Source organism: Bos javanicus, chromosome 16 (genome assembly GCF_032452875.1).
Source record: "Bos javanicus breed banteng chromosome 16, ARS-OSU_banteng_1.0, whole genome shotgun sequence".
Classification (NCBI taxonomy): Eukaryota; Metazoa; Chordata; class Mammalia; order Artiodactyla; family Bovidae; genus Bos; species Bos javanicus.
In genome coordinates this window covers 46,354,680-46,378,001 of record NC_083883.1, presented here as the reverse complement: position 1 = coordinate 46,378,001, position 23,322 = coordinate 46,354,680, and the positions used below count along the sequence as shown (strand labels likewise).

General features: G+C 40.9%; 1 protein-coding gene across 6 annotated transcripts in view; it reads left to right on the top strand.

Moving 5' to 3' along the window:
* CAMTA1 (calmodulin binding transcription activator 1) overlaps nt 1-22,380 on the top strand; it is a 992,196-nt gene extending 969,816 nt beyond the window's left edge. For 4 of the 6 annotated variants that reach the window (XM_061382858.1, XM_061382860.1, XM_061382862.1 and 1 more), the window contains 5 exons: nt 148-219; nt 1,747-1,767; nt 3,352-3,545; nt 5,007-5,081; nt 19,105-22,380. In XM_061382858.1, the coding sequence (XP_061238842.1) occupies nt 148-219; nt 1,747-1,767; nt 3,352-3,545; nt 5,007-5,081; nt 19,105-19,168 (426 nt within the window). In that variant the 3' untranslated portion in view covers nt 19,169-22,380. The remainder of the gene's footprint in view (nt 1-147; nt 220-1,746; nt 1,768-3,351; nt 3,546-5,006; nt 5,082-19,104) is intronic. The other 2 variants (XM_061382864.1, XM_061382857.1) reach the window with 1 other exon arrangement.
* Nucleotides 22,381-23,322: the final 942 nt, after the last annotated feature.

The window sequence follows — 23,322 nt, the reverse complement described above, 5'->3', positions numbered from 1 at the left end:
GATATTAACTTGTCATATTTTGGTAAACCTCGGGTCTCAGTTCTGAGAAAGTCAATGAAACGAGTGGTCATTCCACTGAAGTCTTGGGAAAGCTGCATTTCTTATACTGTATCATTTTTTCTTTTCTTGCCTCGCTTTCCCCTAAAGGGCCGACCCTTACGGGAGCAGCAGGAAGTGGCGGCAGCTGTCATTCAGCGTTGTTACAGAAAATATAAACAGGTGAGCCAGCTTGTGAATGCGTCCTACCCACACAGCATCCAGACAGGCGTGGGGAGTCCTGTGTGATATTTGGCAGAGAACACAGCATCCGATGCCTGACCCAAAGACTGGCTTCGAATCACCTTGGTTAAAGACCAGAGGAAAATGTTCCAAAAGAGGGAAAAAAAAGGAAAAACAAACAAAAAATCATCTGCAACTACTGCCACAAAATAATTTTTGTTCAGACTGTTGACCTCTTAGTGGTATCACTTCCTGCAACGTTGGTCTGATACAGAGGAAGCTATTTGGGTCTGAAGTGAGGCTCTGTGTGAGTCATTTTGCCTATAAGCTCATTAGTAATTAAAGAGCTTGAGGAGGTTTGGTATGGTGATGGGAGAAGGTAAATACTGGTTGTTATCATTGACCTTGAATCTTACACATCACATAACCTTCAGCCAGTTTTCCTTTTTGGCTGCTTCTTACCCAGTGTAAAATGAAGAATTGTAAAAAATCTTTGAAAATGGGAAGAAGCCCAGAGTATCTTACACTGGGCATTCCTTAGTTAAGCGTTGTAAGAGGAGCACCTGAATTCCTCTTTCGTTCAGTGTTACTGCTTGTGAAGTGACCTGCAGGGTCACGGAGCTCTCATCAGACAGGAAGGGAACTGATCAGAGAACACCTAATATACCTTAGATCTTTCAGACTCATTATTTCATTTTCTCCTTACAAAAATATCTGAAGTGAACAGTTTTATTTCCATTTGGCAGGTGAAGAAGCTGAGACTCAGAGAGATTAAGTAAACACTGGACCTTTGTAACCACCTAGGTAGTGATATTAAAAAGTGCCGAATTGCATTTTGACTGGTTCATACGGTAAAGTTCAGTCCTATTAGTAGAACCATTTTTTAGGTGGTGCTTTTGGTAGGTCTTACACTTTTGTTTAAGAAATAATAAATGCTGAGATAGATACCAGCCACACAGAAAATCAGGATTCTGTTCTCTTTATTATTTCTAAGATTTGCTTGATGTCTCATGTGGATTGCCACTTTCTCAAGTTTCTCTAGGATTAAGCCTTAATTGTGAGGGGAGAGGGGGGAGTGTCTTCAGCTTATAGCCAGTTGAGTTCATGATCCCAGAAAATGAAGGTTTATTGTGTAAACGCTGACACCACAGTCCCTGTTGGGAACCATCCTGGCTTCTGTTTGGTGAGAGGACTTCTTGTTAACAAGAGCAATACTCAGAATCAGAGTTTCAAGTCTTTGATTACAGCAGGAGTTTATTCCAAAATGTGAGTTTGTTAGTTGTTTTTTTTTTAATCCCCTCCCAAAGAAGTGTTGGCTACAACCAGAAAGATGGAAGGCATTAAAAAAAAATACTGACAAATATAAGACAAGTATTTTGGAAGATGAAAGGCATGAATATAGTCAGATTGCCTTTTTTCTTTCTTTCTTTCTTTGGTTGGGCATTTCATTGGTTCTCATTCTGGTTTTTCATTTCCTTCTATTCAGCAATCTAACATTAATCTTGTATTTTCTGTTTCTCCCCCAAGCTGACATGGATAGCCTTGAAGGTAATGACACACCCAAGTCCTCTCACAAACCATTCCACCAGAGTCACAAACCTCACACCCATCACCAGCTACAAGAAGGGGCCATTAGGATGGCACGGTCATTCAGTAGGCATACCCCCCCCCCTCACCCAGCCACCTCACCACAGCACATCTATCCTCTGGGGACCACGTGGTTATGCCGTTGGAGTGGGTTTCATCAAGCAGTCTTGGGACATTTTCTTGGCCAGTGTCCATCTAAACAATCCATCCAAGATAATCACCAGGAACCCAGTGAGCCACTGAGGAAATTTACCTGTTTCCCCTTGTGCTGCGCTGTGTCCGCAAGGTTCTGACCATGCAGAGCATTCAGGCCAAGGTCATGGAGACACTGTGGGATGCAGCGCCCTTGTCTTGAAAAACTTTGGGCCAAATGAAAAAATGTCAAGTGGATCAGATAAGACTCAAGAGGGTTCTCGCAGCAAGGCCCTGTGTCTGGAACCTTTTGAGAAGTCAGTTTTTGCCCCTCACTCTACCTCATACATGCAGAGAGAGACTTAGGCACAGGGATGTTCTGAGGAGCACTTGTCCCTCTCATGGTAAGTTGGCTTCTTGTGAGCAAAGCCCTCGCCTGTGACTTCTGCTCCCTAGAGTCATAGTCTAAGTGGTTAGCAATCTGGACAGAGCCTTTGCTAACATCTGCAGAGCTCTGCGTTTTTCGTGCCTGGCAGGGAAGAGGACTCATTCTCCCCGAGCCTGCCTTCGTGCCTCACTTTCCATCTCTGTGGCAGGCTGGCCGGAGGGCACAGGGACTGAGTCCCGAGTGGTCCCCGGCCCTGGGGCCACCTTCCAGGTTTCATGGCTTCACCTCTGTGTTGGGCTGACAAGCGTTAATCTTTTGCAGGTTAAAATGGCTTAAAGGTGTCAGCGTTTCATGATAAGCCTTGTATTTGGGACCTTGTAACTCAGAAATATGTCGTGTGGAACTGCTAGTTAGAAGTCAGATGCTGCCTGCTAAGTGGATTTGTGTTTGGCAGGAATTGGGAAGCATCCAAAAAGGATTAATTCAAAGTGTTTCCAAATCGTATAGGAAATATTCATTTTCGACATGTAAAGTTTTACTTCCTGGAACTTCCCTGGTGGTCCAGAAATTAAGACTCCACACTGCTAATGCAGGGGGCACGGGTTCAATCCCTGGTCGGGAACTAAGATCCCACCTGCCAAGCAGTTTGGCCAAAACAAAAAACAAACAAAGATCATAAAATTTTACTTCCTAAATATGTTTTTTTCAACTCAAGTGTCTCAATTTATTGCTGTTGAAACTTTTTTCCAAGAAGGGTAAACGATTTTGATATTTGAGGTGTGGGAAAACACAATTAAAGCAGTGCATTGTCTGAAGGTGACTCTTAAAGTTAACATTTCGCATTTTGGAAAGGTAGGTGGAAAGAAGCTTCATTTGCCTGTTTTATGATGAAAGCCAGAACAGAACACGAAAAGAAAAGAGAAAAGTAGTTTTCCTTCTTGCCGTCCTCACCCGGTCGGCTTGGAGGACACCCCGCCTGCGTGGCTCCCCTTGTTACTGCTGTGCTTCTCCTTGTGCCCTCACAGTATGCACTTTACAAAAAGATGACCCAGGCTGCCATCCTGATCCAGAGCAAATTCCGGAGTTACTACGAACAAAAAAAATTCCAGCAGAGCCGGCGCGCCGCTGTGCTGATCCAGAAGTTCTACCGGAGTTATAAGAAGTGTGGCAAGAGACGGCAGGCACGCCGGACAGCAGTCATCGTACAGCAGAAGCTCAGGTGGGTGGAGATCTGGGGGCAGCCAGGAGAACCCCGGCTTGGGCGCAAGAGCAGCCCCTTGCAGACGTGCGGGTCTGTCTGTACAGGGAGCGAAGCAGTCTGCAGTGATTTCCTCCCAGCGATCTAGAGGCTGTGTTACCGTAGAGTTATACCTGTGCCCTTTGCCCATTTTGGCCCATTTAGCTCCTGTCTGTCTCCACTCCCCACCCAATCATTCTGATACCCCACCCAGTTTCAACTTGTATCAGAACCTAGAAGGACCGCAGTTCCTACTCAGAAAGGTGTCACCCTAATACAGTCAACTGGGGCTGCCCAGGTGGCGCAGTGGTAAAGAACCTGCCTGCCAGTGCAGGAGACAAAAGAGATGTGGGTTCGATCCCTGGGTCAGAAAGATCTCCTGGAGTAGGAAATGACAACCCTCTCCAGTATTCTTGCCTGGAGAATCCCATGGACAGAGGAGCCTGGTGGGCTGCAGTCCAGGGGTCGCAGGGTTGGACACGACTGAGCACACAGTACGTGGGTGCACACACAGGATCGCTGTCTGAACTGTAGCGTGTCTACATCCACGACCTGGGAAAAGTAAGTAGGGCTGAGCTATTCTCTTTTGCAGAGAGTCATAAAGAGTTGTAGCCCTGGAAAATACAATGACAAAAGTTTAGAAAACAATAGCCCAAGGACTTCCTGGTGGTCCAGTAGTTAAAACTTCACCTTCTAATGCAGGGGGTGCGGGTTTGATTCCCTGGTGAGGGAGCTAAGATCCCACATGCCTTGCAGCCAAAAAAAAAAAAAAACCCATAATGTAGAAGCAATAGGGGTAACCAATTCAATTTGTTGTTGTTCAGTTGCTAAGTTGTGTCCTACTCTTTGCGACCCCATGGACTGCAGCCCACCCGGCTCCTCTGTCTTTCACTCTCTCTCAGAGTTTGCTCAGGTTCATGTCAAAGGTCTCATCCTCTGCTGCCCCCTTCTCCTTTTGCCATCAATCTTTCCCAGCACTAGCATCTTTTCCAATGAGTCAGCTCTTTGGTTCTTTATTGAACAAATTCAATAAAGAGTTTTAAAATGGTCTACATCAAAAAAAAAAAAAAAGTCTTAAAATAATAGCCCAAAGAGAGAATGAATGTGTAAACGGAGAAAGCCCAAATACGGCGGATGAGTGTCTGTCTCATCCCGTTTTCAACAAATCGAGCTTACAAAGACTTGAGGAGTAGTGGCAGGACATCTTATTTTCAGTCCTTCCAGTGTCTCCCTTTGAGTGGTGAGAGCGTTTACACTCCCCTCCTTCCATCTCTCCCAGTGATGCCCAGACTCAAATCCACGAGATAGGCTTGTGCTGTTGGATTTGCTGCATGAACTGTTGGGTTAAAAGTTCTCTCTCACCACTGACTTGCTTTCAGCTTTCACGCATGAAACTTCACAGCACTGTTCTCGTGACCGTAATTCATATTCTGGCTTTTTCAGGAGCAGTTTGCTAACCAAAAAGCAGGACCAGGCTGCTCGAAAAATAATGAGGTTTCTACGCCGTTGTCGCCACAGGTACATTCACCCTCATTTTGGCATTTTCCTCATCTAGAAGAAGGAAACCACCCTCATTGCCTTAACCACTCATAAACTCCTAGGTGAAGCTAACCGCCCGCTCGCCCCACAAGTGATCAGGCTAAAGTGACGCCAGGAGGACAGAACTCTATCTAGGGACAAAGTCGTGAGAACCCTGCTCTCTGTTCCAGACGGTGCTGTGTGTATCGAATCACGGGGGTCCTGCCAGTGTTTCTCTGTTTTGGTTCGAGGAGAACTTAGCTGCGTAGCTTTTCATTCCAGATTTTTCTTCAGCAGTGTGGTCTTCACTCTAAACCCTTGCTGTGCTAATGTGTGTCCAAACAGAAAAAACAAAGAGTTTCTCTTCTGAAGGAAAGGATGGGAAACCACGAGTACCAAGTTTTCTGATGTCGTTTCCACTGAATAACTTGTGCCCTCTGCTGGTGGTGTCAGGGCTAACACCCTCCATCAGCCGAGCAATTCCCACTCTTCTGTGATGGGGAACAGGAGAGGTGGTGGGAAGGGAACTGGGCAGGAAAGGACAGGCACCTTGAGATGGGAGGTGAATTTCCAACTAGAAGTGGGCTCTGATGACTCCAGCATCTTCCTGGGGAGCCAAACCTTTCTCTCTGTTTTCCCGAGTTTGAGATGCCTTGGTGAAGACTCGGTCCTGGTCTCAGATTTCCGGGGCTGGTGAACCGCGCGTTTGTTTTCTTTACATGGGTTAATGTTCTGTCCTCACTTCTGTGACACTGGCCATCTGAGTTGTGTTCAGATGACTCTCCACATGGTTTTGTTGTTTCTCCGTCCATCAGGAGCCATGCAGTTCACAGACCCAAACTTGAAAGCAAGCTCTTTGATGTCTGATTTCTTCCCTTTTAATTGTACCCAGAGCCCAAGCTGTCTGGGTGTAGTGTGACTCCTCAGAGGTTTCATTTTAGTGTTTTTCCTCCTCACATTGTCTGCTTGCTAACTTTGGCAGTATTCTAACTCTGAAACTTACTAGGGGTTACTAGGGGTTAACTGGCTACTTGTGTGCACTTTTACTTAAATTAACAAAATAATTTGTTTATATGAACACGGAAGGGAAAGTAGACAGAGCTACACATGCAGTAATAATTAAAAGGAACATTCTTTAGGATATATACGGTACTCTTTAGCCAGAATTGCTGCCAGGGCAGCTGAGGCACTTTTACCCTATTCCTCTGCAGTGCATTTGCTCTCCACTGCGGTGATTGGGGTTCTCCCCATGATTAGCTAAGTGATGAGACATCCCGTATCAGTATTCTGAAATAGCAAGTCTTCTTAGAAAATGCATATCAAAATATGGGGCAGGACCAGGACATAATGAAATGAATTCTCCAGGCCTTACCAAAATCAGTCTCTTCCTTATTATTTAGTCATACCTGCCTTAGAGGACTTGCAGCCAAATCGAGGAGTTGCTGTTCTTCCTTTGGTGACAATACCGAGACCTTCCCTGTACCTTTTTCCATACATGTTCACACTCTTCTCCCTACTTCCTCTTCCTCCCGGAAAACAAAAAGCCCAGGAGGATTCTCCCCAGCACCACTGAGTCTGTGGTTAACACTCTCACAGCAGATTTGATCTTCAAGAAAAACCCCCTCAACATTGCTCTTCCTTAAGCCACATCAAACAAATACGTTCTCAAGTTGAATTCTCCTTGGTTCTTCTGTATCCTCAAACTTTGAAAATATGCATACGTAATGCCTCTTGGGCTTCCCAGGTGGCTCAGTGGTAAACAATCCTCCTGCCAATGCAGGAGACACGGGTTCACTCTCTGGGTTGGGAAGATCCCCTGGAGGAGGACATGGCTACCCACTCCAGTATTCGTGCCTGGAGAATCCCTTGGACAGAGGAGCCTCGTGGGCCACATGGGGTCACAAAGACTAGGACACGACTGAGTTACTGAACAACCAGTGCCTCCTTGGTGAATGTGAGCAAAGCTGTTCAATACAGTCCTGTTTTCTTCTTCTTCTTCTTTTTTTTTTTGGCCACAACTTACTGTGTTTATATTGGATGAACTGAGAGGGTAAGAACATAAATGCCCAAAAGTGTGCTTCACGTAGGAGCCTGGGTGAAGGAATGGTTTCACTCGTTTTTAAGAGTTCTCCTTTTTCAGACTGGTAAGAAGCATTTCTTGAGGATTTTGTCTTTCTTCAGCTTTCATTTTTGCCAGGAATAACCTCATGAAGCTAACAAGAAGATTTGTTATGAAGAGAGTATCAGATTCTGGGTCTGAAGTTCTTTTCACTGTTTGGAATTAAACAATGACGTCTCTTGGCTGTTTTTTTTTTTTTTTTTTTTACTTGCCCCTTGATATTCCAGATGTTAGAAGAAATGTGCAGGCAAATTGGAGTAACCTTTGTCTACTATGCATGGTCAGTATTCACTTTCCATGCCTATATAGTCAATGGAGGAACTTGAAGAAATCCCGAAAATCTATCCTGGAAGTTTGAACTCACTTCCCCTAGAATAAGTGTCACCTCATTGCTGTTCCATCCAGGTTATTGAATATTATCTTAAGAGAGACTATCATCTGTATTGTCCCTTAGAAGCATTAAAACAGGAAATTTCCTATGATGCCCTCTCAGAAAATGTAGGTAGGAAGTAGCATTGGGAGACAGCAAGTGTCCCATTTCTTAAGGATTTTGCCAAGTCATGTGACCTCAACATTTTTAGACCGAAAAATAAATTGGTGACTTTCCTACCTGCTCATTTCACATCTCCCACCACCACTCTCCTTTTCTTTCTTTCCAGAAAAAAAAAAAAAAGGAACTACTTTATAGTCTTTTTGTTGTTGTTGTTGAAATAAAGCTATTTATAAGATTTCTGTTGTGACCCTCACATGCTAATAGCTCTTTGGTGTTGTTTTACTGTCTAAAGCCCCCTGGTGGACCATAGGCTGTACAAAAGGGTGAGTGTAGCTGCCTGCTAGCCAGTTTATCTTTACCTTCCATTTTCAATATTTTGCTTTTTGCTTGCTTGCATGGGGCTGCAGCCTAGGTATGCCAGTAAAGTCTCACATCCATTTCGAATGAAATAAGATAAAAACTAACCCTGACTACTAACACTGCTACTTTATACAACAGGAGAACAGTCACATACAGACATAGAAAAATGCATGAGCAGCTGATAGGCCCTGAAGCCACTGCAGGGCATGCTAGCACTTGGTGGGAGAAGCCTTCCGTGTGAAAAAGGTGGCTGGTGGGACAAGTTTAAATCTAAACAAGGCTGCACTAGAAGGAAATCTTAAGCAAGTGGTAATTGGTGATGAAAATAATCTGCTACATGAAATTCAACTACTTCTGTGTCGAAATTTCCAAAGCAAGAAGGCTTGCTAGGCAATGCTGATGTTTTTCTTTTAACTTATCTATTTCATATTTAGAGTTACATAGTTTCATTTTCTAACTCTCCCTTTCCCTAGTGCTAGGAGGTAAGTCAGTAGTACCCAGAGCCAAGTCAGTACCCAGAGCTGCGCTTCCTGAACCGGCCCAGTACGTTCATTATCCAAAAGGGAGTGAACCCGACTTCCAACATTTGATGACAGTGCTGAAGAAAGACAGGGCGGTGTGACGTGTCTGAAATCTGTACATTCTATATTACAGTCCCGAGTGGATGTTCCAGGAAAATTTGTGTTTTAAAGAAATGATAGCGGTAGTTCAGTGGACCTGTGAGATTTTTAGAATCTGATGCTGATTTGTAAGTATGCAGACATGACTATAACAAATCTTTGTTGTTATCGTTCAGTTGCTAAATCATGTCCAACTCTTTGTGAGCCCATGAACTGCAGCATGCCAGGCTTCCCTGTCCTTTACTATCTCCTGGAGTTTGCTCAAACACATCTTAAGTTATAATAAAGGATGTAGTGGGCAGAAAACTGTTTTTTAAAAGCCAGAAATTGAATTCACCAAAATCAGACTTGAATTTACGTTAACTAGGCAACTTTTGTCCTAGAGATAGTCTTAAGATGCATTTAAAAATCTAACATGGCAGAAAAAATAAAACTTGGCAGTTACCTCTATCAACTACATCCAACATCCTCCCTTCTTACCTTACGCTAGCACTATGTTTAATCATTTACAAGATTTCTGAGAAAAGATTGTGCTTCAAAAATTCCCAAACTTCTAATGTCTCTGGAGATGTTATTTCCCATATAACCACATTTGTGTTGATGCTAATATTTATTTATTATATTTTAATCTAAACATTAAAAGGCCTTTTCATTAAAAGGCCAGGTAATAAATGTCTGTTGCAATATAGCAGTTCCCCTTATCCAAGGGGGACACACACCACGACCCCGGTGGATGCCTAGTGGATGGGTAGTACCAGACCCTAAACATGCATATGTATATACTGTGTTTTCGCCTGTACTGACAGGCAGTTCACATATACAGCATGGGTGTGCTGGACAAAAGGGTGATTCACGTCCCAGGCAGGACCACGTGGGGCAGTGTGAGATTTTATCATGCTACTCAGACAGCACACAATTTAAAACTGATGAATTGTTTATTTCTGGAGTTTTCCATTTAATATTTTCAGACCACAGTTGACCTGTGGGCAGCTAATACCTTGGAAAGCAAAACCACGGATAAGGAGAGGACCACTGTATGTAGTTCTGCCATTGAAGCATGAGAACAGCCACAGACAGTTCCATCAGTGGGTAGTCATGGCTGTATTCCAATAAAGCTTTATTTACACACATGTGCATTGGCTGTATTTGGTCCACAGGCTGTAGTTTGCTGACCTAGGGTGACAAGAGAATTGAGTTTTTATTGTTCTTCCTAAGTTAAGATCCCAGGTGGCTCAGTGGTAAAGAATCTGCCTGCCAGTGCAGGAGACTTGGGTTCAGTCCCTGGATCAGGAAGATCCCCTGGAAAAGGGAATAGTGACCCACTCCAGTATTCTTGCCTGGAGAGTCCCATGAGCAGAGGAACCTGGCAGGCTATAGTCCATGGGGTCACGAAGAGTTGGACACAACTGGATAACTAATATATAATATATATATATTCCTGTAAAAAGTTGACACTGAAGGAGAAATTTGTTTTAAAAAATGTAAAACAGCTACATGCCATTGTAAATTTAACTAGTTAGAGCTCTCTAGAATTAGGCAGTTGCTTACAGTTAAATTATTTCAGGTCCCATGTCGGGGAGCCGGCTCAGAGATTTGAGCAGATTCCTCTGTGTTTGAAATACAAGAGAAAAATGGAACACAAATCTCCATTTCTCTCTTTTTCTATTCCCTCTCACTCTCTGCATACAATAGATAATATCTCTTTCCATTAAAAAAAAAAAAAAAAAACTCGCAAGAGAACAGATGCATGCCCTAGTATTCAATTCAATTACAAGTGGTAGTATCTTGCATGTTCTATGCAATTTATATAGTTCGCTGTAAGGATCCAACAGTTTAGTAAAAGCGGTTGCTTATGCAGTTTTGAAGCTTGTTAGGGTCTGGTATGTTAATGATCCTTTTTAAGAGTACATTTTCTAGAAGTGCTTTTCCATGCCAACCAGAGTCCCCACCTTCATTTCCTGAACGCCTGTTGCATTTTGCTGTGAGTTCCTAAAACTCCTTCTCATGCATGAAAACTTGGAATTTCATAACACCCCCATCCCTCTCGGTCTTAGGGGGCTGGAGAGAGAGGAACTCAGAAGCTTTCAGGTTCCCTCCAATGTGGTTATTTTTCTCTAACATGAATTCCCAGGTGACTCAGTGGTAAAGAACCTGCCTGCAATGCAGGAGACGCAGGTTCAATCCCTGGGTCAGGAACATCCCCAGGAGAAGGAAATGGTGACCCACTCTAGTATTCTCGCCTGAGAAATCCCATGGACAGAGGAGCCTGGTGGGCTACAGTCCATGGGGTCACAAAAGAGTCGGACATGACTGAGCAACTAAACAGCTTGAAACGAGGAACAGCTTATCTGTGTCTTGTCTAATTCCCAGTAGGATCTCGTGTCCTCTCTGTCCACTGGAGAAGTCAGGATGGCCCTTCCTCTGAGAGTCCCTGAGTTGAAGTCCCTTGGGAGGCAGGGCTTTCTTTGGGGAGAATTTATATTCCTGGAGTTTATGCCAAAGAAGATAATATACTTACTAATGTATAAAGTACACCATAGTTAAGACATTTAAGGTTTACGTATTCAGAGATAATTTGAAAAGTCAAAGAATGAAATTTCATGGTATAGTGTATATAAAAGGCAGTTTGACCCCAACTGCTAAATTAATGAAGGAGAAAGATATATAAAGGGAAGTGATGTCAGCCATCAAAATTGGGAGCCAGTAAGCTAATTCCAGCAGCTGAGCAATCAGAAAATACCTATTCAAATTATCAGTCTTAGGGAAAGCTAAGAAAAAGCACCAAATGGTCTTCGCCGAATCTAACTCATTTTCACTTAAGTCTTTCGTCCAGACTTTGCCCCTAATTTATCCAGTAACTTAAAATGGAATCATCCAAATCCTAATGCCGTCAGAGGAATTTGTTTTGTCTTGGACACAATAACTATCTATTTGAGAAAGCATTAAACACAGATATTTGAGTCAACAGTTTTAATTATTATTTTCTTAGTTCATTAAGGTGTGATACAACTTCAGTAAATGGCTGAAGGATTGCTAAGCTTGAAGAAATTTTTTAGTGCACAGGCTGAAAATAATTCTGCATTCCAGTTGGATTTTGAGTGTCTCAAACAGGGTGTTATTCAGTGTTACAGCAGAAAAACCAGAATGCCTCAGATGAAAAAGAAAATAGAAAACAGCTGAATTACCTAACAGGTTTATTCTCAAGGTATTGAGACTAAAATATAAATTGCCTTAGACAAATTTTTTCTTTCCCTGATGAGATCAGATTTCTGCAAGAGAGCCTAATAACCTGTTATAATCCCTGCAGGTATTGTAAACAGCAGGACCCCCGGTATTGAAATAACCAATTTCTTATAAATTGCTGGCCTAGCTACCCATGTTCAGTAAAGGTGGGTGAAACCATGCAACTGGAAGGAAAAGAGCCCTGATTGGGAGAAGAAGAAATAACACTTTCTGATCACAAATTTTTAAACAACAGGTTTTCTATTTGACAGCTGGGTTTCCAAACACTTAACCAGATGCTGCTAGTTAACTTGGTAAGTAGCGTTGACAGCACAGATTCTTGAGAAGAGCAGTCAAGCCAAATATGTGCAGTGGGTCACTAGCAAGTTCTGCAGGTCACACATAGACTTTGTGTGTGGTTCTCCACTTTCATCCAAAGGGCAGCTCTCTAACAATGCCTGCGAGTGAGCGGTTTAATTAAGGAGAAGTGTCTATCAGCAACTCGGATGTCTCACTTCTCTAGTTAAACGTGACGTTAGGTGAATTTCCAAGTGGCCCAGTCAGCTCAGGGAGGAGTGAGAGATGAAGGTGGGACGTGGCATCTCATTAAAATCTCCAAAGTAATTCTGTCTTACTTGCCTCTTTTAGGAAATGAATCTTTTGGGAACACAGTGGTGTGTGTTACATTGCAGACAACATGCTCTGTGTTGTTCTTATTGGGCGTCTCTGTCTTTTTCATTTTGCAATCCAAATGAGGTATCCGGAAAATGGCAAGACCTCTCTTTTCCTAATCCCCCCCACGAGCTATTGCAGCTCTCAGAACAACAGGTAACTAAGCAGAAAGCCGCCTCTGGCTGCCCTGTACATTTCTGACGTCCAGCATTGCAAGAATATACCTGCCAAGATCCACTGACTCATGACACATTTCCCTGGCTGAGCATCACCAAGTAGATGTAATGAAGCCGCTTTGCCTAATGCTTTACCCATGGAGCCATTGTTTGCTATGAGTTTCTGAAGCAGGCCTACTTCATTTATCCATAATGATCATGGGACGTCTGATGGACAGAAACCCCGTGGGCTTCTGCTGGCTTTCAGTGCTGTTGCTTTTCTTCCTCACTTCAGTGCATTACAGCGCAACGCAGTTTGGGTTGAGACTGAAGCAATATCCTAAAGTGATTATTTTCAGCCTAGAATGTTTGGGGGGGGTAATCTCAGGGTTGTCTTTAATTTTAATAGCTGGATGATCACAGGCCAAAGTCTTACTCTTCTAATTACTGTATAAGTCCAAGCCAGTAACACGAGGACCATTTCCCAAGTTATGGGTGCAAAGTTGAGATGCGTGGTCCTGGCAGCTCTCCTTAGAGTAGCAGTCTCCTTGTACCTGCAGAAGCTACAGTTTGTATCTATATGGTTGTCTTCACAATCTCAAGGAAGACTGCTTTGCTTGTCTTCCATGCAAGGAAATTCAGAAGTAAGTGTAATTATCACAGGCCTTGTTTTTTTTTTTAACATGGAGATTATTAAATTCATTTCTTTCCTCGACCTGAATGAGTCTAACACTTGTAATTCTTTAAGAGAACGCAAAACTTAGTAACCCTTAGTTGAGTTTGTGTAATATAATGTAACCAAAGGTTATTGGACATCTGTATTCTCAGTTCTGCAGATGTGGTGATTTGGATATCTGTATTCTCAGTTCTGCAGATGTAGTGACTTGGACATCTGTATTCTCAGTTCTGTATGTGATGACTTGGACATCTGTTTTCTCAGTTTTGTAGATGTGACTTGACATCTGTATTCTTAGTTCCTTATGTGGTGACTTGGACATCTGTATTCTCAGTTCTGCAGATGCAGTGACTTGGACATCTGTATTCTCAGTTCTGTAGACGTGATGACTTGGACATCTGTATTCTCAGTTCTGTATTTGTCGTGACTTGGACATCTGTTTTCTCAGTTCTGTATGTGATTACTTGGACATCTGTATTCTCAGTTCTGTAGATGTGGTGACTTGGACATCTGTATTCTTAGTTCCTTACGTGGTGACTTGGACATCTGTATTCTCAGTTCTGCAGATGCAGTGACTTGGACATCTGTATTCTCAGTTCTGTAGATGTGATGACTTGCACATCTGTATTGTCAGTTTTGTAGACGTGATGACTTGAACATCTATATTCTCAGTTCTTTTTGTGATGACTGGGACATCTGTATTCTCAGTTCTGTAGATGTGATGACTTGCACATCTGTATTGTCAGTTTTGTAGACGTGATGACTTGAACATCTATATTCTCAGTTCTTTTTGTGATGACTGGGACATCTGTATTCTCAGTTCTGTAGATGCGGTGACTTGGACGTCTGTATTCTCGGTTCTGTAGGTGGGGTGACTTGGACATCTATATTCTCAGTTCTGTAGACATGATGACTTGAACATCTGTGTTGTCAGTTCTGTAGACATGATGACTTGGTTATGTGGTGACTTGGACATATGTATTCTCAATTCTGTATGTGATGACTTGGACATCTGTATTCTCAGTTTCAGGTCTGTAGACGTGATGACTTGGATATCTGTATTGTCAGTTCTGTAGACATGATGACTTGGATGTCTGTATTCTTAGTTCTATAGACGTGATGACTTGGACATCTATATTCTCAGTTCTTTATGTGATGACTTGATATCTGTATTCTCAGTTCTGTAGATGTGACTTGGACATCTGTATTCTCAGTTCTGTAGATGGGGTAACTTGGACATCTGTATTCTCAGTTCTGTATGTGATGACTTGGACATCTGTATTCTCAGTTCTGTATGTGATGACTTGGACATCTGTATTCTCAGTTCTGTATGTGATGACTTGGACATCTGTATTCTCAGTTCTGTATGTGATGACTTGGACATCTGTATTCTCAGTTCTGTAGATGGGGTAACTTGGACATCTGTATTCTCAGTTCTGTATGTGATGACTTGGACATCTGTATTCTCAGTTCTGTATGTGATGACTTGGACATCTGTATTCTCAGTTCTGTAGACGTGATGACTTGAATATCTGTATTCTCAGTTCTGTAGGTGTGATGACTTGAAATCTGTATTGTCAGTTCTATAGATGTGATGACTACAGTTACTGAAATTTCAAGTATATTTCCAATTTCAAAAATTCTGCTCTACATTTGCCAAGTTTTCACACTGAAAAGAAGCTCATAATATAGGCAGGATCAATGAAACTAGCTCCATCAATTGATTTTGGTTTTGGTCTATAAAAATGATCTTTTCCCTCCACTGAATTGTTCAGTTGTTCTTTAATGTCATGTGACTACAGTGTTTGTAAGACACAGTAGTTGTAACTGATGGATAGAAAAATATCTTATAAGTTTTTTTATAAAATGACAAGCAGAGATCATTATTATGAAGGAAACACATACTCGTTGTAGTGCATTCTGGAAATACAAATAAGCAAGGGATATCACCCAGAAATAATAACTGTTAAACTTTCATTGTACATCCTTTTCATGGTAGAAGTATTTTCAATTAACCTGTGCCTTTTAGTTCACGTCTTGAATGAGTGAGACAAGGCAGACACAAATTTCTGTGACTATTTGAAATACTCTGGTTTGAAACATCTAACTCTCAGAATTTATTAACAAAAATCCTTGTATCAGAAGTTGTTCTCATTCACTTCAGTGAATATAAGTGTTTTCAGGTATTTTGGGGAGTCAGCCTAACATTCAAACATACTTTATCCAATTGACATTTGATTTAAAGCAAAACAAAACAAAAAATTAGGCACCACGGTCTTACCCTAATAACCTATCCTTGAGTCACATAAACCTCCATTTATGATCTCAGTAGAGCAGACTGTAAAAGCCACTTCTAGGGGTATGTTAGCAATCAACATGCTCAGGAAATTGGTAAATGAAGCTAACAGTCCTCGGCTGCCCTGATTCTTAGACCCATTCCTTTCACTTTTCAGATCTGCTTCAGATCCACGTGTACGTTTTACATGGAGCTATTTTTCACTCTAAAACACTGTAATAAAATCAACACATAGTTTTATAAAGGATGGCATCTTAGAATTGAGAAAAGGGAGTTGTCATCAGTTTCAACATTGTACTCATCCATGCCCCAGGAAATTTCTAAATGCATGTTTTCTGTACAGACTTTGGAAAAGACAAATAAGAATTGGGTTTAAACATTTATTCTTTGTTGCTGTTGCCCTGAGATACTGCTCGAGGCATCAGAGTGGAGGAGTGAAGCCAGATAAATTCTGCCATTTGTTAACTATTACATATAATTGGGCAGGCTGCTCAATTCTGCAAATCTCAGGTTCTCTATTTACAAATTGGAGAAGATGGTGAGGTTGTGAGGACTAAATAAGGTAAAACACACTAAGGATCCCATCAAGCTATTGGAACGTGCATTCTCTTCCTTTTTTGCTAATTTCTCCTTTAACAATTTCCTTTTAAAAAATGCCTACGCCATTTAATTCGTTTTGATGTTTTGTATTTGTAACACAAGCAGACTGTGAAAACTGTACCGTGAAACTAATTCTCCATCGGAATTCAGTAGTTCGGAAAGCCTAGAAAATATATCTGGAAATAGGAGTGTCTCATTTTTCCTAAGTTGATAATTGTGGTCATTCTGTGTGTGGACATGCAACTCTCGTTAACTTAATGGTGTGTGAAGCCATCACTAGTTTCATAGCGCCATATTTACATAGTAACTTTAAAACCTTAGTTGACATTTTAATTAGCTCAAAAAGAAACTAGCAAAAAAAAAAAAAGCCGCAGAAACAAATGTGACCATTTAAAAAAAATTTGCAGTATACCCACATGACCAGCTGATTACAGATTTTTGGTGTGAACATTTGTTATAAAACATTTCTGGTCTGTAATTCAGTTCCTTTTTAGTTCATCCCAATGATGCACTTAAGATTTGTACAGTGGGACTTCCCTGGTGGCCCAGTGACTAGACCTGAGCCTGACTCTGCATTTCCATTGCAGGGAACCTGGGTTCGATCCCTGGTCAGGAAGCCTAGATCCCGCAGGCTGGGCTGTGTGGCCAAAAAATAAAAATATAAAAACTTGAAGACTTTACTAAAAGGAAAAAAAAAAAAGATTTGTAAAGCCTTCCTGTTCCCACTAGAGAAATTGTGAATGGAGATCTTTGTGTTTATGCTCTCAGGTTTTGAGTTCAGGGTTCTTTCAATCCTAGAAGTCTCACCAGTGATGGAGTTTCTGTTGCACATTTGTGAATGAGTCCTGTGCTAGTGCAGAAGTCAGGTGTCGTGTCCGAAGTAGCATGCACATTTTGCGGTAATTCGGCAAGGAGGTCTGCACAAGTACGGGTACATTGCATGCCCAGAAGGAAAGGTGGCATCGGTGCATGCCTTGCATTCTTCAAGCCAGAGGACTGTTAGTATAGATACTGCATGTTTAAAAATTGAACACAGAATATGGCATGTTTCAATTTTTAAAAAGCCATTTATTTATCAAGTATGCATGTCCAAAACTAGGGACCTATAATGATGTGTATTTTTGTACTGCAGTATGACCCAGAGTACCCAAAAATTTAATAATCCATCATGTACTTAATCATAAAGTTCAAATGATACCTGGATGCAGTTGTGAATACAGCAGGGTATTCTAAGTGTACCTGTTAAGAAAGAAGGCTTTCATAGTTTTGAAGATACACTGTTTGAGCAAACTGGGCTTGGTATATTGAGTAAATAAATCAGACAAAGAAGTACGTTTTCAAACATTATAATTCTTTCTGGTGATGATAAAATGACAAAGCTTTTTTTCTGAAAGAGAGCATCTTCTCTTTGAAGAGATCATATCAACTTGACAGAATACTCAGAAATGATTCTGCTTGGAGGTGGTAAATATAATTTTCTTCAATCGCTATTATAGCACACATGCCATTTCATTGAATGCCAACCTCAGTAGAGCCATAACTTATTACTGGTTTTTCAAAATGTTTTCTTTCCACTTGAGCATTCTCTAGAAAGGAAACTAACAGTTGCCTTAAAATAAAATTTAAACTTACCCATATAACTCAAGATAACAGGAGAGGCCCTTCTCTTAGAGAATGAGAAAACGGTATTTGGGAATTAGCTCTGTACAGGACCATATTGGGTAAACAAATTTTTTTTCTTTTCATACTGTTGAGGTAGAGTGTATGTGTCTAGAGAAACTGCTGCTTCTGCGTGGCTAAGATCATCCTCTCACACCCATTTTTAGTAAACAGATGTTACCACAGGCCATGCAGTGCTGCAAACAACCTATGACTTAACACAGCGCACACTGACTTCAGAAGTTAGACCCTAAAGTCACACTTGCCTTTGACCAATCCAATAGTCAGGCAAGCTCTTAGTTATCTGACAATAAAGAGAAATATATTCTTTAGCTTAGAACCACTTTCCCAGGTCCCCATATGCATCAGGTGGCCATATTCATTCAAAAGCCAAGGCAAATTTTTATATTAAAAAATTTCAACTGAAGGCAGTCAGCAACAAATAATTTGCTGTGAACTTTCCCTGACTATTTATAGCAATTTAAATTTGTTTACCACCACACATTTGATAAACAGAACGAAGTACCTTATTGGTATTGCACCCTGGTGCTGTCTGCCCAGGGGCACCGGGGGGAGTGACCCAAACATCTTTTAAAGCTCCAATGTGGAATGGGAGGAAAGTAAACAATTCTGAAAATCAGAAAGACTGAACAATACCTGGGCAAAATCAGAGTTGTGCAGGGGAGCCCATCAGGTTCAAGATAGATCAGGATCTTGAGTCTGTGAGCAAAGCAAGAACTCGTGCCCTAGGTACATCAAAAGCTAATGAACAAACGTGTGTGCAGTCTCCCTAGCTTGCATCCTATGGAATCACAGGGCATTCATGGGGGTTGACCAGGCTAAAAAGAGCTATTTGACCAATTAACTTCTAGAAGGAGCACGTTATTGTTAGACTTGATTTAATGCTTTCAACTTTGGTTTTGCTTTGTGTTTAGAGCTCTTGATATAGAGGAGAGTTTCAGGAAGGCTGCAGTCTTCCACTTGAATATTTTCCCCAGCAATTTCACAGGAGTTTCCTTAGCCATCAGTCCTCAGAGGGGTTTTTGTCTTGGCTTTTCACTTCCTAGGGAAATGGCCACACCCTTTCCTTTATCTGGTGACAATTTCACTCTATAGTTATCACCTGGTATTTTGTTTTGTTTCTCTTCCAGAGTGAAAGAATTGAAAAAGGCCAAGGAACTTGAAGACATACAACAGCATCCCTTAGCAATGTGACACTGCTTTTCAGACTGTTTTCATTTCTGTTTTTAGCAGAGACATGCAACAACACGCACATGCACACACACACACACACAAACACACACACACACACATACACATAATCCCTCTGCAGTTTTGGGGAGATCAGCTGCAGGATTTTAACAGGAATGTTTTGGTCATTGCATTTGCACTTTCATGGACAACTTTTAATTTGATCAGCAAGACATCTTGGAACTCAATCTTCTGTTGGATCATGGGCAAACAAGACACCACGAGGAATCGAAAGAGGCTTTCCTCCTCTTAGGAAGAAGCCGTCTTCCTTCTCACATAGGGCTGTATTCAAACATCGTGTGGAACTGTACAAATATTTATACCAAAAATATAGATAAGAAAAGGTGGGGATGCACTAGCAACGAAGAGAATGCTGTTCCTGCACCTGTCGGTTATTTCCAAGAAGCTGAATTTTGGGGATTGATTCTCAGTGGAGGGCTTAGATCATACAAATCTTTATTGGGTCCGTGTGTTCTCATTTCCTTCACTGTGTTTATTTGATCTTAATTTGTTTGTCTGTTTGCGTTTCAATCTCTACAGCACACTTAATGCAACTTTTAAAAATCTGCAGGTTTTTAGTGTTTCGTGGAAGTTTGCAGAGGGGGCGGGTGCGTGGTACACGGGTAACGCATGGGAAGTGACGAGGAACAGCGAACAGAGTTTAAATTTATTTTCTTGTCCCCACCACCTCCCAAGAACCTGCGAGGAGAGTCATCATCTTATCCCTTTTCTCATGTTCAGCACTTTAATTTTTTTGCCTTACTTTCTTGTGCAATGAGAATTACTTAAAGAGTTGGTAAAGCATGTAGCTTTTTTTAGTAGCCTTGGAAACTGTAGTCATTCTAAGGAATCATGAACCTTGCCTGGACATTTGCCACCTAAAAGATCAGTGTGGTGCTGCGTTCTGGCCAGTAAATTCCATATTTTTGGCTATATCTCATCCAACCTGAGCAGTTTCTGTGTATATATAGAAGGTAGAAATGGAAAGTGAGAAAATATTTGAAAGGGATTATATTAATTGCTAAATATTTTATTCACAAAGGTCAATAACATGGCAAGATAAAATTATTTGTATAGTTTTGTCTGAATGAGCGAGAAAAAAATGTGGATGTATTGTTTGTATATATTGTATATATTAAAACAAAGAGATATGTGCATGAAATCAAGAAAAAGAAATGAAAAAAGCAAAGCATTAGTGGCTATGGTCTGTAAAATGAAAAAAAAAACTTTATTTCACTATAAGAGTACTTTATTTTAAATGTTCTTTAGAAGAACATTTTGCTAAAGCATGACTAAACTGCAAAAAAAAAAAAAAAAAGAGCTACTGTATTAAGACTTAGGAAAAAAAGGCAGAGTAACATTACTTAAAAAAGGATATGTTTACATTTAATTTTGGCTACCAGGAGTTTATTTTATTTTATTTAAAAGATTTTTTTGCCAATGGTGCCAAGTAATGTGAATGCTGATATCGCTTAAGAAAATTAAGTTACTTTTGCTAAACAGATAATCATTAAGATGAATCAGTATATAGCTTAACACCATCCACTCACTCCAACAAAGAACACTTAGAATGGTCAAAACATGACAAAAGAAATAGGATGAAAAATAGAAAAATATCTCACGTTTTCATATCTCCTGCTGGAAATCAGAAAATGTAATAAAAATTGCACACAAAATAACTACAAATTAAAAGGATGCAAACTGGTCTCGTAGGAATGTCATGGTATATTACTATTTCCACATAATGAGGAGCCAAAGAAATCTGATGCTTTTTAACAATTCAACTACTAATGTTAAATTGAGAGAATCAAGTTCGCACTTGCTGATGCCAGTTTAAAATTCCCAGGTTAAGTTTCAGGATCAGTTGGTGTAAAGCTGAGAGAATAGTTTTGGTGTTTTTTTTTCCCTTGGTTCTGGCTGCCAACTGTAAGTGAAAACTCAAGGCTTGTTGTGAAGCCTAAAAATATTCACAAATCAGCTTTTAAACTGGTGTCTTAGAAGGAAGGTAGATACAAAAAGATTGTGGTAACAACTGGGGTCAGTGCTCTTGGTGCCTTTTCTATAATTGTACTTGTTTTTTAATTACTTCCTTTCACTGCCAACCTCGAATTACTGTACAGTATACGTCTTACTGCTTGTGATCAGCTTTGACAACGGTGACAGCCCCACCACTAGCAGCCACCTGTACATTTGTAAACTGACCTGACTCAATTTTGTTTTTAAATGTGTGGGTTTTGTTGCAACTGTTGCAGTTCCCCCAAATACCCATTATTTTCCCACAATTTGACCTACAGGAGGACACTGAGTAATTTACAAACACACAATTGCATTCATAAATGGGAAGAGAATGTGAAAGCCAGCTCTTTCAGAATATCCTTTAGTAATACTGAATTTAGGGACGTTTATTCCATTGTGGCACAAATAGCCGATCTGACAGGAGTAATGACCTCAGTGGATTTGCTTTAACCCTCACTTTTTTTTTTTTTTAATGTCTCAACATGCTACATTATTAGCTGAGTAAGCTAGATAATCTGGAAGATAAAAGACTGACATAGGAGCGTTCTTACGGAGAGGATAGAAGTAGGTTCAGAACCTACCAATGTCATCTACCAGTACAACTGTGAATCCCAGGTGAGGTACAAATGCACTTCCACTGAAATGAAACATTTCTGACCGCTTTTTCTTGTTTGTGAATCTTACTTTTGAATATAAGATGATAGGTAAGCGCAGCTTTCTTGGATAATCTGAATTCCCAAGTGCCAGGAGTAGGATCTCATTATAAAATTAATAGCTAATCTTATTCTGTCTCCTGATGATTTAATTGCTACACTTGTTACCCATTTGAAATCAGCTGTACTGTGTGAACGAAATCGAGACAATAACTCGAACCCCTCTCTGGCTGCACGGTCGCTTATGGCAGTTCCACACAGTAGTTGGCGCCCAATGGGGGGTCCCTGAGACTTGCATGTAAAACTAGTCTAGATGTCTTCTTTTTTGTAAGTTTTATTTTTGTAATTGTGCATGTAAAGCATCATTGAATCAATGGATCTGTTGAAGAACTCAGCTGCTGGAAACCATGCAAAATGTTTTGAATTGCCCTTAAAATATGGAAAATGTTTTCTGAATGCTTTATATTCTTTCTGCTGTAAATTAAAAATGAAGAAAATTTCCCCATACTATGTGTGTGTTGCTTTAACTTCACCTGATACTGAAATCCAAGGTGATCAGCAGGTTTTAAACCTTACAAAATCATTTCAAATAGTTCCTTCTATCTTGATGCAGTGTTTTGACATGGAATGCTACATAGTTTCAGATCTGTCCAGGAAAGAGAACATTCCTTAATAGAGCCACTGTTCCTAGAACATTTGCTTGTCCACTATTGGATTCAAGGAGGATCTCAAAGAGCTTTAGATTATGTGTATATTATGTGTATACATCTATCAATATTCACTGTCCTTGAGTTATTGATACCTTCTCAGGCACCTCTCAGCCTAAGTGCACTTACGGGAAAGACAACATGGATTGAAATTCACCTTTTCAGTTAAAGCCCTCTGACTTTTTAAAAATGCGCCTTTCAGCTGACTGCTAAGCCCAGCCTTCTTTTCTGGAACCCTGGCATCAGTCTCCTTCCCTTTCACTGCAGAAACTCAACTCCCTGGTGGTCCCTCTTCCATCTAAACCATTCTGGAGCTGCTGTCAGACAAGTTTTGCATGATAGATCACCCAGTTTCATGAAGCCTCAGTGATTCCTAGAGCCCACTGCACTGAAATGATATTCTCCTTTCTTGTTTATTTTCACTCTCTACTCAAGTCTTGTTTTCATCTGTGCCCCAACCTGCACCCCTTGGTTGGTCTGTTCAAATCGTGTCCAGGTTCACTGTTCTTTGTTCATATGATTTGTTCCTCCAATACCTGGAAAGTTGTTAGCTACTTAACTCAATCCGAATTTCACCTATGTGACACTCTCTTTCTTATTCTAATATACACTAATATTTCCTTTTTCAAATCCCATTTGGAATCGGAAAAGACAGTTTGATGTTATTTTTTTTTCATTTTTCATCTGTTCTGCCAGTTGACCTACTGGTGTACTGTTTAACGCTGGAGTTGCCTTTGCTGCT